General features: G+C 50.5%; 1 protein-coding gene and 1 long non-coding RNA gene across 2 annotated transcripts; both read right to left on the bottom strand.

Moving 5' to 3' along the window:
* Positions 1–2575: 2575 nt before the first annotated feature.
* LOC109909729 (uncharacterized) lies at positions 2576–5023 on the bottom strand. The gene is made up of 3 exons (XR_002257788.2): positions 4628–5023; positions 2723–2842; positions 2576–2652 (listed from the first exon to the last, which is right to left on the bottom strand). It is a non-coding gene; the product is annotated as an uncharacterized LOC109909729 (long non-coding RNA).
* A 167-nt stretch (positions 5024–5190) lies between these two features.
* Positions 5191–7719, bottom strand: LOC109909667 (putative protein TPRXL). The gene is made up of 5 exons (XM_031796582.1): positions 7564–7719; positions 7119–7233; positions 6877–6951; positions 6757–6777; positions 5191–6093 (listed from the first exon to the last, which is right to left on the bottom strand). The coding sequence occupies exons 1-5, from the start codon at positions 7637–7639 to the stop codon at positions 5622–5624; spliced, it is 759 nt and encodes a 252-aa protein (XP_031652442.1). The 5' UTR covers positions 7640–7719; the 3' UTR covers positions 5191–5621.
* Positions 7720–15501: the final 7782 nt, after the last annotated feature.

Raw genomic sequence — 15501 nt, 5'->3', positions numbered from 1 at the left:
CCTCTTCCTCTCTCTCTACCCCCTCTCCATTGTATTCCCCTCTCTTTATTACATACACTCTATTCTCTCTTCATTTTTCTCCCTACCTTTTATCATCTACCTTTCCTCATCTGTCTCTCTGAATGGACTGAGTGTCTTTTAGAGCTTTAATAATACATAGAGGATCAGCCATTACATAAATAAAACACTTACTATCTGTAGGCCTCCGCTGCTCTTTCAACAGCCAGGTCGTGCATGTGTGTGTGCACGTGCATGTATAAAGGTGACACAGAGCATACCCCCACTCATTGTACTCAGAATAGAATATGAGATCAGGAACATTTTCACCCACTCCTGAGCACCGCATCTGTGGTCCTACTCAGCCATGCTGTGTGGTCCTACTCAGTCACACTGTGTGGTCCCTAGTTGGCCACTAGATGGTGCTATGAGGTTAGACTTCTCCTCTCAGAACTGATATAGTAACCCATAGACAAACTGTACACTGTTCACTTCAGGACAGCACACTTTGTATGCTTTCCAGTGGTTTTTTAGATCAACATAAACACAACAATAGACTAATTATCTTCAAACTAACAGAAAATATGTCAAAATAAGAGACTGACTGTCATAACAGGTATTTTAAAGAATATATTTGAAAATATAAATATTATTCAATCCATTTCACAGAACAAAGTGTAGGTCCTAACGGCCAGATACAATAATCAAAATATAACAGAAAAGAAAACATGCGGAAAACTATTCTAGATGGTTGTAGAGGGAGGCTTGTAGAGGGAGGCTTGTAGAGGGAGGCTTGTAGGGGAGGCTTGTAGAGGGAGGCTTGTAGAGGGAGGCTTGTAGAGGGAGGCTTGTAGGGGAGGCTTGTAGAGGGAGGCTTGTAGAGGGAGGCTTGTAGAGGGAGGCTTGTAGAGGGAGGCTTGTAGGGGAGGCTTGTAGAGGGAGGCTTGTGAGGAGGCTTGTAGAGGGAGGCTTGTAGGGGAGGCTTGTAGAGGGAGGGCTGTAGAGGGAGGCTTGTAGAGGGAGGCTTTGTAGAGGGAGGTGTAGGGGAGGCTTGTAGAGGGAGGCTTGTAGAGGAGGCTTGTAGAGGGAGGCTTGTAGAGGGAGGCTTGTAGGGGAGGCTTGTAGAGGGAGGCTTGTAGAGGGAGGCTTGTAGGGGGAGGCGTTGTAGAGGGAGGCTTGTAGGGGAGGCTTGTAGAGGGAGGCTTGTAGGGGGAGGCTTGTAGAGGGAGGCTTGTAGGGGGAGGCTTGTAGAGGGGGCTTGTAGGGGGAGGCTTGTAGAGGGAGGCTTGTAGGGGGAGGCTTGTAGAGGGAGGCTTGTAGAGGGAGGCTTGTAGAGGGAGGCTTGTAGGGGGAGGCTTGTAGAGGGAGGCTTGTAGAGGGAGGCTTGTAGAGGGAGGCTTGTAGAGGGAGGCAGATCTACAGTACAGAAGGCTCCAGACATGGTCAAGCATGGCTTCTTCACTTTTTCATCACTTTTAAACATAGAGAGAGACATCCAGATTAACTGTGTGTGTGTGTGTGTGTGTCTGTGTGTGTGTGTGTGTGTGTGTCTGTGGTGTGTGTGTGTGTGTGTCTGTGTGTGTGCGTGTGTGCATCTGTGTGTGTGTGTGTGCGTGTGTCTTTGTGTGTGTGTGCGTGTGCGTGTGTCTGTGTGTGTGTGCGTGTGTCTCTGTGTGTGTGTGCGTGTGTCTGTGTGTGTATGCGTGTGTGTGTGTCTGTGTGTTCTGTGTGTGTGTGCGTGTGTCTCTGTGTGTGTGTGCGTGTGTCTGTGTGTGTATGCGTGTGCGTGTGTGGTGTGCGTGTGCGTGTGTCTGTGTGTCTCTGTGTGTGTGCGTGTGTCTGTGTGTGTGCGTGTGTCTGTGTCTGTGTGTGTGTGTGCGTGTGTCCTGTGTGTGTGTGTGTGTGCGTGTGTCTATGTGTGTGTGTGGTGTGTGTGCACGTGTGTGTGTGGTGTGTGTGGTGTGTGTGTGTGTGTCTGTGTGTGTGTGTGTGTGTGTGTCTGTGTGTGTGTGTGTCTGTGTGTGTGTGTCTGTGTGTCTGTTGCTGTGTTGTCTTGTGGTGTGTTGTGTGTGTGTGTGTGTGTGTGTGTGTGTGTGTTGTGTGTGTGTGTGTGTGTGTTGTGTGTGTGTGTGTGTGTGTGTGTGTGTGTGTGTGTGTCTGTGTGTGTGTGTGTGTGTGTGTGTGTGTGTGTGTGTGTGTGTGTGTGTGTGTGTCTGTGTGTCTGTGTGTGTCTTGTGTCTGTGTCTGTGTGTGTGTCTGTGTGTCCGTGTGTGTCTGTGTGTGTGTGTGGTGTGTGTGTCTGTGTGTGTGTGTGTCTGTGTGTGTCTGTGTCTGTGTGTGTGTGTGTGTGTGTCTGTGTGTGTCTTGTGTCTGTGTGTGTGTGTGTCTGTGTGTCCGATGTGTGTGTGTGTGTGTGTGTGTGTGTGTGTGTGTGTGTGTGTGTGTGTGTGTGTGTGTGTGTGGGTGTGTGGTGTGTGTGTGTGTGTTGATGTGTGTGTGTGTGTGTGTGTGTGTGTGTGTCTGTGTGTGTCTCGTGTGTGGTGTGTGTGTTGGTGCTTGGTGTGTGTGTGTGTGTCCTCTTTACCTTTCTTTCTCCTGTCGACCCAGAGTGTTTTGGGATCAGAGCAGATCTTCTCACCTTTCACTGTGTAGAAGCTGAAACAAGACACAGAGTTTATTACTACTACTGTGTGTGGTGTGGGTGGGTGGGTGGTTTGAGACTTACATGATGGCATTAACACAGGGTGGCATGGAGTTTTGGATGCGTATCCTTGCAGTTCAGATTTTATGGGAGTGTCAGACACACTTGTGCAGCAGTTTGTGGTCACCTTACTGGGCCGACGATCTGAGAGGGGGGGAGGAAGGAAGTGAGAGAGCGAAAAAAAACTGAAACAAAAGATTGTGAGATCTCTACAGTAACCATAAACATTTTATCTTTGTGAGAGTCTGACAGGAAACTGTCCCACCTCAGAGGTGTCTGATGGCTCAGCAAAGAATAACAACGTGTAAATCAACCGACCTGTGTCTGTGTCTATCTCTGTGTCTGTGTTTGTGCGTGCACTGGGTTGGGGAGGAACTAATTACATAACTAATTACATAATCAGTTACAGTGCATTCATACCCCTTGACTTTTTCCATATTTTGTTACATTACAGCCTTATTCTAAAATGTATTCAAATGTTTTTTCCCTCATCAATCTACACACAATACCCCATCGTGGCAAAGAAAAAACTGTTTTATAGAAATGTTCGCATATGTTTTAAAACATTTAAAAAACTTCTATCACATTTACATAAGTATTCAGAGCCTTTATTCTGCACTTTGTTGAAGCACTTTTGGCAGTGCTTACAGCCTCACCTATATTTCTCCCATTCTTCTCTGTAGATCCTCTCAAGTTTTGTCAGGTTGGATGGGGAGCGTCGCTACACAGCTATTTTTAGGTCTTTCCAGAGATGTTCAATCGGGTTCAAGTCCGTGCTCTTGCTGGGCCACTCAAGGACATTGAGACTTGTCCCGAAGCCACTCCTGCATTGTCTTGGCTGTGTGCTTAGGGTTGTTGTCCTGTTGGAATGTGAACTAATTGGTGGAGTGCTGCAGAGATGGTGGTCCTTCTGGAAGGTTCTCCCATCTCCACAGAGGAACTCTGGAGCTCTGTCAGAGTGACCATCGGGTTCTTGGTCACCTCCCTAACCAAGGCCCTTCTCCCCCGATTGCTCAGTTTGGCCAGGCAGCCAGCTCTAGGAAGAGTCTTGGTGGTTCCAAAATATTTCCATTTAAGAATGATGGAGGCCACTGTGTTCTTGGGGACCTTCAATGCTGCAAAAATTTTTTGGTTCCCTTCCCTACATCTGTGCCTCGACACAATCCTGTCTCCGCTCTCTACAGACAATTCCTTCGACCTCATTCCTTGGTTTTTGCTCTGACATGCACTGTCAGTTGTGTGACCTTATATAGACAGGTATGTGCCTTTCCAGATCATGTCCGATCAATTGAATTTACAACAGGTGGACTCCAATCAAGTTGTAGAAACATCTCAAGGATGATCAATGGAAACAGCATGCACCTGAGCTCAATTTTGAGTCTCATATCAAAGGGTCTGAAGACTTGTGTAAATAGTATTTCTGTTTTTAATTTTTAATAACTGTGCAAACATTTCTAAAAACCTGTTTTCACTTTGTCATTATGAGGTACTGTGTGTAGATTTAGGAGGGAAAAATGTTACAAAATGTGGGAAAAAATCAAGGGGTCTGAATACTTTCCCAATGCACTGTACATGTAATCTGATTACAAAACAATTGCAATCAGTTCCGTTACCAGCAAACATGCTAAACTAAACAGTTAAAATATATTTAAAAAGTACAGATAACTGTGGTTCGTGGACCACTCTGGGTCTGAGAGGTGTCCGAGTTGTAGAGGGTCTATCAAAAAGCTTCCTATTACAGTGGTACACTACAGTGGTACAACTCAATGGTACCTGTAAACACATTATAACATGTTCTGCATTTTCATGTGTGTGTGAATATAGTATATAGCATATACTGTATATTCATATATAGTTCTAGAATATAAACAATATATGTGTAGTTTTCAATCATTCACTACATCAATCAATCAGTGTATCAATACTCACAGTTGGCAGAGACAGAGGAGAGGTACACACACATGGTGATCAGGAGTGCCAGCGAGACGGTCCTGGACTGGAACATGGACATATTGACTGACTGATTGACTGAATTCATTAATAAATGACTGACTGACAGACAAACATTCACAGCTAGGCACTAAAGTAGGGAGACGGGTCGGAGGTCGTACTGATTGGTCTGGTAAACGTCGTAATGAATCTGTGAAAGGTGGTGGAAGTGTCAGGGGTTACGTTTCTGACGGTGGGTTACATATACCGTACTGGTGGAAACACCCACCTCGCTCTTTTTGTTTGTGTGTGTGTTATGGTGTGATGTGGTCAGTATTCGTAATGCTATAGTCACACCTCCGCCCCCCCTCTCTCCTTCTCTGTTTTCTTGTGTTGCCCCTTAACAAACCACCAACACTCCCAACCCATGCAGCAGTGTTTCGGAGAATGATGGATTCATAAAGGGTACACACACACGAACACCAGAAGGTGTGAAAAGTTGATGCTGCAAATGCATAGTGTCTGCACCACAATGTCAAAACAGTCAGACTGACAACTCAAAATAATATTTCCATCATTTTATTTTCTATTTCAGTTTCATCCATTTTCTGATGTTTTACAACTCATTATTGTTGAATAAATAAGTAGAAAAGGACATTTCTCTTACAAACATTTCTTAAAATAACATTGATTGATCAAAAAGAAACCAATTAAATGTATAAGTACTTAATAAATAAATGTGTTAAATAACATTAAGAACTCATTAAGAACTCATTGGTAATGTATAACGAAAAGTCATCATAACTACTTGAAGAAATTAACTAATAAATACACGAGACACTGGCCTTGAAGATATTTCATAAATAATGATGACAACTGAATTAAATAATAACTAAAAAGATATCAAATCTGAGTGTAATATGCAAATTGGAAGTCTGTTTTTTTAGATATGAGGAAGTGGAACTTTAGTGGAATTCAGCCATTGGCAATGATTCTATTGGTTGGCTGTTGACTGCTGAGTTAAGGCATTCTCGGTTGATTCCCAATGAGGGGAGGAGGAAAGAGATGTAGGAGAGGAAGTGATTGAGGGAGGAGAGGAGGAGGCAGGGAAAAGAGAGGAGAGGAGATAGGAGGGAGAGCGGGACAGAGAGGGGTGAGAGGAAGTTACGGGGGGAGAAGAGGAGGAAGCAGGGAAAAGAGAGGAGAAGAGCGAGTGAAGAGAGGAGGAAACAGACAGAGGAGAGGAGGAGAGAGCTGGAGGAGAGGAGGGTAAGAATGTAGAGGTGGAGGTGAGCGAGTTGGAAGAGGAGGAGAGAGGTGGAGGAGAGGAGGGTAAGAAGGTAGAGGTGGAGGTGAGAGAGTTGGAAGAGGAGGAGAGAGAAGGAGGAGAGGAGGGTAAGAAGGTAGAGGTATAAGTGAGAGAGTTGGAAGAGGAGGAGAGAGAAGGAGGAGAGGAGGGTAAGAAGGTAGAGGTAGAAGTGAGAGAGTTGGAAGAGGAGGAGAGAGGAGGAGAGGAGGGTAAGAAGGTAGAGGTAGAAGTGAGAGAGTTGGAAGAGGAGGAGAGAGAAGGGGGAGAGGAGGGTAAGAAGGTAGAGGTAGAGGTGAGAGAGTTGGAAGAGGAGGAGAGAGAAGGGGGAGAGGGAGAGGAGGGTAAAGACCTAAGGGTGGAAGTGAGAGACAGGGCAGAGAAGGTGACTGAGGAAGGAGAGGAAGGTAAGGAGGTAGAAGTGAGAGAGTTGGAAGAGGAGGAGAGAGAAGGGGGAGAGGAGGGTAAAGACCTAAGGGTGGAAGTGAGAGAGAGGGGAGAGAAGTTGACTGAGGGAGGAGAGGAAGGTAAGGAGGTAGAAGTGAGAGAGTTGGAAGAGGAGGAGAGAGAAGGGGGAGAGGAGGGTAAGAAGGTAGAAGTGAGAGAGTTGGAAGAGGAGGAGAGAGAAGGGGGAGAGGAGGGTAAGAAGGTAGAAGTGAGAGAGTTGGAAGAGGAGGAGAGAGAAGGGGGAGAGGAGGGTAATGACCTAAGGGTGGAAGTGAGAGACAGGGCAGAGAAGGTGACTGAGGAAGGAGAGGAAGGTAAGGAGGTAGTGGTAGGGGAGGAGGTGAGAAAGGGTGGAGAGGAGGAGAGAGAGGGAGATGATGAGCTCCTGCGGGCCATTCTAGAAGAGAAAAAAAAACCACAATCAGTTTCCTATTCTCTTTTGTTCTTTCTCTGTGCATGTGCACATGTGAGGGTGCGTGTGTGATAGTTAACTTACTCAAACTGTTGAATCTTGCGGCGTACCCAGGGTTGTTTATAGTGACAACAGATCAGGCCCTTTTCCGTCTCCAAGCTGCAGGAGAAACTTTGTTAACACTGAAACTGAAGGGGTATGACACAACATGTCTGGAGGCTTTGGCACAACATGGACACCACATACAGTAAAGCACCTTGTGACAACATATGAGACTAAACTGGATGAACCTCAATGGAATAAAGACTAAAAGATCTGTTCCTTACATGACGGCCCGTACACAGGGAGGGTTATAGTGCTGAGTCCAGTAGCCTGTGATTGGATCGGTCACCTCGCTCCTGGTCACTGTCTTACAGCATGACGACAGCTTATCTCCATCTACTGAGGAGGGGGAATAGTTTTCATAGAAAGAAAAATTGGCGTGCTCAGCTCAAATGTTTGTATTAACCAAAAGTAGCTGCGCACTGAATTCAAAAGGCATACAGTATAGGTCTACTTGAATAAAGGAACAACCACACTCACTGAAACATTCTTTAATCACTTTTTTAAATGCAGCAGATGTCAGAACAAACGGATGCATTTTGGTAGCATCCCTCGTCAGAATCATACTTACACATTCTCAAAGAAACACATCATCTTGACCTGGCAATCACTTCAAAAACCATGTACCTTCCACCTCTAACCACCTAACACACATTCCCTTCTCCTCACCTGTCCCTGTCCAGACCAGCATTGCTATGACGATGGCTGCTGTCCAGATCTTCACCAGAGTTCCACAGGTCACCATCTTTACTGGTACAATACAAGTTGAAAAAATAGATGAATGAATTCTCTCTCTTCTCTGGCAGGCTGCTCAGCTTAGCTCAGGGTCAGTTCTGTAGTGTCAGTCTTCACCAGGGTTGAGGTTATATAAAGGCCTGAAAAGCAGAAGTGGCACCTCCGATTCACTCTTCTCCTCTCCTTTTTTTGTGAATGACAGAATGAATGAAAGACTGTCGGGAGTTTCTGCTGCATCAGCGCAGATCGTCTACCAAGAGGAAACACTTTCATCAGCATTCCGGACGGAAAAATGTGACATGGGTCTTTCCCAGGATGGCCGTTCAGAAGATCAGACTGACAGTTATGACAGTTGAACTAAGCTCATGAGGTATGTCTAGGTTATATTCTTCAAGAATCAATGGGTACATATGTAGTAACTGCCGATGGACTCTTTAAGGTATGGCCTAATGACTGAGCTAAACATGCTCTGATGAAGGCTTTACTAATGAAACATACTGTAGTAGATGGAATATAATGTGATTTTGTCCTTTATGTCCAAGATTGAGTGCTCCTACTTTTTGTTTGGTCAGTTGGCTTTAGTGTGGGGTTTAGGGTGATGACATCTTCTTGACCCCATCCCAATGACACATGAAAAGTTGCAACCTTAACCTTTGTACAGCATTGGGTTTTAGGCTGTGAGACCAAGGGTGGCCAACCCTGATCCTGGAGAGCTACAGGGTATGCAGCCTTTAGTTATACACCTGATTAGCCTAATGAACCAATCATTAGTCTTCTTACTCAGATGCATGAACACGGATAAAATCATATACGACTTATATCATTTCCGTCTGTCAAAAGTACATCTCATCCCTGACAATCATCTCTGTTGTAATTTGTCAGACAGTGGAGGACTCCCATTGGATGCATTGGCCCAATGTGGCCACGGAATAAGGTGCTGGTAATGACCTAACCCTGTAGACCCCACTCCTTGTAGATCTCCTGGAGCAGGATTGGCTACTCCTGTGCTAGACTGGTTATTGTAGTTAATGTAGACTGAACAAAAACATAAACTCAGCATGTAAAGTGTTGGTTCCATGTTTCATGAACTGTTATTAAAGATCCCAGAATCGTTCCATATGCACAATATGCTTATTGCTCTCAAATTTGGTGCACAAATTGGTTTACATCCCTGTTAGTGAGCATTTCTCCTTTGCCAAGACAAATTGGGCAAATACTCACCTTCGATTGCCACTGGCACGCTGGAGAAGTGTGCTCTTCACAGATACCGGGCAGATGGCAGACGTTGTGAACAGAGTGCCCCATGGTGGGGGTGGGTTATGGTATGGGCAAGCATTAGCTATGGACAATGAATACAATTGCATTTAATCTATGGCAATTTGAATGCACAGAGATGATAATGTGATGATATCCTGAGGCCCATTGTCGTGCGTGTAACAACCTGGCTCATAGTTCGTAACAACAAAGGGAAACCACTCATAACTTAAATGTAAAAAGGAATACATTTATTAAACTAAATAATAATAAATAAAAAAATGTAACATCAGCTATGGACATTTGTAGGATCAATCAAATTCAATCAAATGTATTTATAAAGCCCTTTCTACATCAGTCGATGGCACAAAGTGCTGTACAGAACCCCAGCCTAAAACCCCAAACAGGATCAGTAGTGTATGCGGTGTGTTGTATGGTGAAAACAGGCGGTGGAAGCCAGCCTGCCAGTCAGCCAACTTTTATAGCCTTCAGGCCAAGCCTGCCCAGGTGCGCCACATTAGCTAGCGATCGTCTCAGCTCTGCAGACTGGCCTCCTGGAACAAGCAGACTACCAAACAGGAGATCCCAGCAGATCCCCCAAAATGAACGAGGTTCCACCACAAACCTGAAATAAAAGCAAATCAGAAAGAACCAAAACACAAAAAAACTAATGCCTTATTGCTCCACTTATTACTAAACATAAAGAAAACACTCACCTATACCCCCTGACCCACCTCTGCCCTCCAGGCTGCCCCTCCCTCTCCCACCTATACGCCCTGACCCACCTTTGCCCTCCAGGCTGCCCCTCCCTCCCTCTCCCACCTATACCCCCTGACCCACCTCTGCCCTCCAGGCTGCCCCTCCCTCTCCCACCTATACCCCCTGACCCACCTCTGCCCTCTAGGCTGCCCCTCCCTCTCCCACCTATACCCCCTGACCCACCTTTGCCCTCCAGGCTGCCCCTCCCTCCCTCTCCCACCTATACCCCCTGACCCACCTCTGCCCTCCAGGCTGCCCCTCCCTCTCCCACCTATACCCCCTGACCCACCTCTGCCCTCTAGGCTGCCCCTCCCTCTCCCACCTATACCCCCTGACCCACCTTTGCCCTCCAGGCTGCCCCTCCCTCCCTCTCCCACCTATACCCCCTGACCCCCCTCTGTCCTCCAGGCTGCCCCTCCCTCTCCCACCTATACCCCCTGACCCACCTCTGCCCTCCAGGCTGCCCTCCCTCTCTCCCACCTATACCCCCTGACCCACCTCTGCCCTCCAGGCTGCCCCTCCCTCTCTCCCACCTATACCCCCTGACCCACCTTTGCCCTCCAGGCTGCCCCTCCCTCTCTCCCACCTATACCCCCTGACCCACCTTTGCCCTCCAGGCTGCCCCTCCCTCTCCCACCTATACCCCCTGACCCACCTCTGCCCTCCAGGTTGCCCCTCCCTCTCCCACCTATACGCCCTGACCCACCTTTGCCCTCCAGGCTGCCCCTCCCTCCCTCTCCCACCTATACCCCCTGACCCACCTCTGCCCTCCAGGCTGCCCCTCCCTCTCCCACCTATACGCCCTGACCCACCTTTGCCCTCCAGGCTGCCCCTCCCTCCCTCTCCCACCTATACCCCCTGACCCACCTCTGCCCTCCAGGCTGCCCCTCCCTCTCCCACCTATACCCCCTGACCCACCTCTGCCCTCTAGGCTGCCCCTCCCTCTCCCACCTATACCCCCTGACCCACCTTTGCCCTCCAGGCTGCCCCTCCCTCCCTCTCCCACCTATACCCCCTGACCCACCTCTGCCCTCCAGGCTGCCCCTCCCTCTCCCACCTATACCCCCTGACCCACCTCTGCCCTCTAGGCTGCCCCTCCCTCTCCCACCTATACCCCCTGACCCACCTTTGCCCTCCAGGCTGCCCCTCCCTCCCTCTCCCACCTATACCCCCTGACCGCCCTCTGTCCTCCAGGCTGCCCCTCCCTCTCCCACCTATACCCCCTGACCCACCTCTGCCCTCCAGGCTGCCCTCCCTCTCTCCCACCTATACCCCCTGACCCACCTCTGCCCTCCAGGCTGCCCCTCCCTCTCTCCCACCTATACCCCCTGACCCACCTTTGCCCTCCAGGCTGCCCCTCCCTCTCTCCCACCTATACCCCCTGACCCACCTTTGCCCTCCAGGCTGCCCCTCCCTCTCCCACCTATACCCCCTGACCCACCTCTGCCCTCCAGGTTGCCCCTCCCTCTCCCACCTATACCCCCTGACCCACCTTTGCCCTCCAGGCTGCCCCTCCCTCTCCCACCTATACCCCCTCACCCACCTCTGCCCTCCAGGCTGCCCCTCCCTCTCCCACCTATAACCCCTGACCCACCTCTGCCCTCTAGGCTGCCCCTCCCTCTCCCACCTATACCCCCTGACCCACCTTTGCCCTCCAGGCTGCCCCTCCCTCCCTCTCCCACCTATACCCCCTGACCCACCTCTGCCCTCCAGGCTGCCCCTCCCTCTCCCACCTATACCCCCTGACCCACCTCTGCCCTCTAGGCTGCCTCTCCCTCTCCCACCTATACCCCCTGACCCACCTCTGTCCTCCAGGCTGCCCCTCCCTCTCCCACCTATACCCCCTGACCCACCTCTGCCCTCCAGGCTGCCCCTCCCTCTCTCCCACCTATACCCCCTGACCCACCTCTGCCCTCCAGGCTGCCCCTCCCTCTCTCCCACCTATACCCCCTGACCCACCTTTGCCCTCCAGGCTGCCCCTCCCTCTCTCCCACCTATACCCCCTGACCCACCTTTGCCCTCCAGGCTGCCCCTCCCTCTCCCACCTATACCCCCTGACCCACCTCTGCCCTCCAGGCTGCCCCTCCCTCTCCCACCTATACCCCCTGACCCACCTTTGCCCTCCAGGCTGCCCCTCCCTCTCCCACCTATACCCCCTGACCCACCTCTGCCCTCCAGGCTGCCCCTCCCTCTCTCCCACCTATACCCCCTGACCCACCTCTGTCCTCCAGGCTGCCCCTCCCTCTCCCACCTATACCCCCTGACCCACCTCTGCCCTCCAGGCTGCCCTCCCTCTCTCCCACCTATACCCCCTGACCCACCTCTGCCCTCCAGGCTGCCCCTCCCTCTCTCCCACCTATACCCCCTGACCCACCTTTGCCCTCCAGGCTGCCCCTCCCTCTCTCCCACCTATACCCCCTGACCCACCTTTGCCCTCCAGGCTGCCCCTCCCTCTCCCACCTATACCCCCTGACCCACCTCTGCCCTCCACGTTGCCCCTCCCTCTCCCACCTATACCCCCTGACCCACCTTTGCCCTCCAGGCTGCCCCTCCCTCTCCCACCTATACCCCCTGACCTACCTCTGCCCTCCAGGCTGCCCCTCCCTCTCCCACCTATACCCCCTGACCTACCTCTGCCCTCCAGGCTGCCCCTCCCTCTCCCACCTATACCCCCTGACCCACCTTTGCCCTCCAGGCTGCCCCTCCCTCCCTCTCCCACCTATACCCCCTGACCCACCTCTGCCCTCCAGGCTGCCCCTCCCTCTCCCACCTATACCCCCTGACCCACCTCTGCCCTCTAGGCTGCCCCTCCCTCTCCCACCTATACCCCCTGACCCACCTCTGTCCTCCAGGCTGCCCCTCCCTCTCCCACCTATACCCCCTGACCCACCTCTGCCCTCCAGGCTGCCCCTCCCTCTCTCCCACCTATACCCCCTGACCCACCTCTGCCCTCCAGGCTGCCCCTCCCTCTCTCCCACCTATACCCCCTGACCCACCTTTGCCCTCCAGGCTGCCCCTCCCTCTCCCACCTATACCCCCTGACCCACCTCTGCCCTCCAGGCTGCCCCTCCCTCTCCCACCTATACCCCCTGACCCACCTTTGCCCTCCAGGCTGCCCCTCCCTCTCCCACCTATACCCCCTGACCCACCTCTGCCCTCCAGGCTGCCCCTCCCTCTCTCCCACCTATACCCCCTGACCCACCTCTGCCCTCCAGGCTGCCCCTCCCTCTCCCACCTATACCCCCTGACCCACCTCTGCCCTCCAGGCTGCCCCTCCCTCTCTCCCACCTATACCCCCTGACCCACCTCTGCCCTCCAGGCTGCCCCTCCCTCTCTCCCACCTATACCCCCTGACCCACCTCTGCCCTCCAGGCTGCCCCTCCCTCTCTCCCACCTATACCCCCTGACCCACTTCTGCCCTCCAGGCTGCCCCTCCCTCTCTCCCACCTATACCCCCTGACCCACCTCTGCCCTCCAGGCTGCCCCTCCCTCCCTCTCCCACCTATACCCCCTGACCCACCTCTGCCCTCCAGGCTGCCCCTCCCTCTCTCCCACCTATACCCCCTGACCCACCTCTGCCCTCCAGGCTGCCCCTCCCTCCCTCTCCCACCTATACCCCCTGACCCACCTCTGTCCTCCAGGCTGCCCCTCCCTCTCCCACCTATACCCCCTGACCCACCTCTGCCCTCCAGGCTACCCCTCCCTCTCTCCCACCTATACCCCCTGACCCACCTCTGCCCTCCAGGCTGCCCCTCCCTCTCTCCCACCTATACCCCCTGACCCACCTCTGCCCTCCAGGCTGCCCCTCCCTCTCCCACCTATACCCCCTGACCCACCTCTGCCCTCCAGGCTGCCCCTCCCTCTCCCACCTCAGCAACCTCAGATCCCAAGGAGCACTTTAAAAGGGAGAGAAAGAGAGACAGAACCAGGGAAGCAAGAGAGAAACAGGAGAGGACAGGCAAGTTATCCCAAACAATAACATAAAACCTACGGCATAGGGGAGCGGGAGCGGGAGCGGGACAAGTCAAGGATGTTTTCTTTGACCTTAATATGGCCAAAGTCCAAATTGTACGGCTGCAAAAACAGCACCCACCTCATAAGCCTCTGATTAGGGTTCTGCAAGGATCGCAGAAATGTCAGGGGATTATGATCTGTGTGCACCACGAGAACCAACATACACATCAACATGTTGGAGAGCCTAAATAACTTCATTCTCTACTACAGAATAATTGAGCTGGTTCAAGATAAACTTCTTAGAGAAATAACTAATTGGACGGTCCACCCCCTGAATATCTGCCTGCAACAGAACAGCGCCAACGCCTACATTATTAGCATCTACATGGAGTATGAATGGATGATTCAAACGAGGGGCAACAAGCACTGGGGCAGAACACAATAGTGTCTTTACGTTCTCGAACGCAGCTTGACATCTGTCCAACGAAATATACTTCACCTGAGCCTTAAGCAAGTCGGTCAGGGGTGCTACCACAGAGGAGGAGTCCTTACAGAATCTTAAATAATAACCAACCATACCACTGGGAAAACTACGCCCTGAAACTGATCACTTTGCCGAGATAAGTGACCGTTGCTTTAGCAAACTCACATTTGACCAGATTAATGTAATCCGTCGCCATCACCTCATGTTTCAGCATGATAATGCACGGCCCCATGTTGCAGGGATCTGTATAATATTCCTGGAAGCTGAAAATGTCCCAGTGGCCTCTATACTCATCAAAAATGTCACAGATTAAGCATGTTTGGGATGCTCTGGATCGACGTGTATGACAGCGTCTTCCAGTTCCCGCCAACATCCAGCAACTTTCCACAGCCATTGAAGAGGAGTGAGACAACATTCCAGAGGTCACAATCAATATCCTGATCAACTCTATCCAAAGGAGATGTGTCGCACTGCATCCATACCCCTACCTTTTTTAAAAGGTATCTGTGACCAACAGATGCATATATGTATTCCCAGTCATGTGAAATCCATAGATTAGGGCCTACTGAATTTATTTCAATTGACCTATTTCCTTATATGAACTGTGACTCATTAAAATGTTAAATTTGTATTATTGTTCAGTGTAGTTGCTCTATAGATGAACCAACATCCTGTTATTAGTCAGAGTTTAAGTTGGCTGACAGGATGTGTGTGTGTGTGTGTGTGTGTGTGTGTGTGTGTGTGTGTGTGTGTGTGTGTGTGTGTGTGTGTGTGTGTGTGTGTGTGTGTGTGTGTGTGTGTGTGTGTTTGTGTTGCCTAACCATGCAGATGAGAAATTAACACCTCTGTGTTCTACCGAATGTTAACCAGAATTCAAATCAAATCAAACTATGTTTGCCACATGTGCCTAATACAACAAGTGTAGACTTTACCGTGAAATGCTGACTTACAAGACCTTAACCAACAGTGCAGTTCAAGAAGAAGAAAATATTTACCAAGTAAGCTAAAATAAAAAGCACAAATAAAAAGTAACACAATAAGAATAGGGATTGGGGTCAATGTAAATTGTCCGGTGGCGATTTTTATGAATTGTTCAGCAGTCTAATGGCTTTGGGGTAGAAGCTGTTGAGGAGCCTTTTGGTCCTAGACTTGGTGCTCCAGTATCACTTGCCGTGTGGTAGCAGAGGAGACAGCCTATGTGTGACTGGAGTCTAACAATTTTATTATGGGCTTTTCTCTGACACTGCCTATTATATAGGTCCTGGATGGGAGGAAGCTTGGCCCCAGTGATGTACTGGGCCATTCACACTACCCTCTATAGTGCCTTACGGTCAGATGCCGAGCAGTTGCCATACCAGGCGGTGATGCAACCGGTCAGGATGCTCTTGATGTTGCAGCTGTAGAACCTTTTGAGGATCTGG

The sequence above is a fragment of the Oncorhynchus kisutch genome, linkage group LG18 (genome assembly GCF_002021735.2).
Source record: "Oncorhynchus kisutch isolate 150728-3 linkage group LG18, Okis_V2, whole genome shotgun sequence".
Taxonomy (NCBI): Eukaryota; Metazoa; Chordata; class Actinopteri; order Salmoniformes; family Salmonidae; genus Oncorhynchus; species Oncorhynchus kisutch.
The sequence above is the reverse complement of the archived record's forward strand: the minus strand, read 5'-3'. Positions and strand labels throughout refer to the sequence as shown.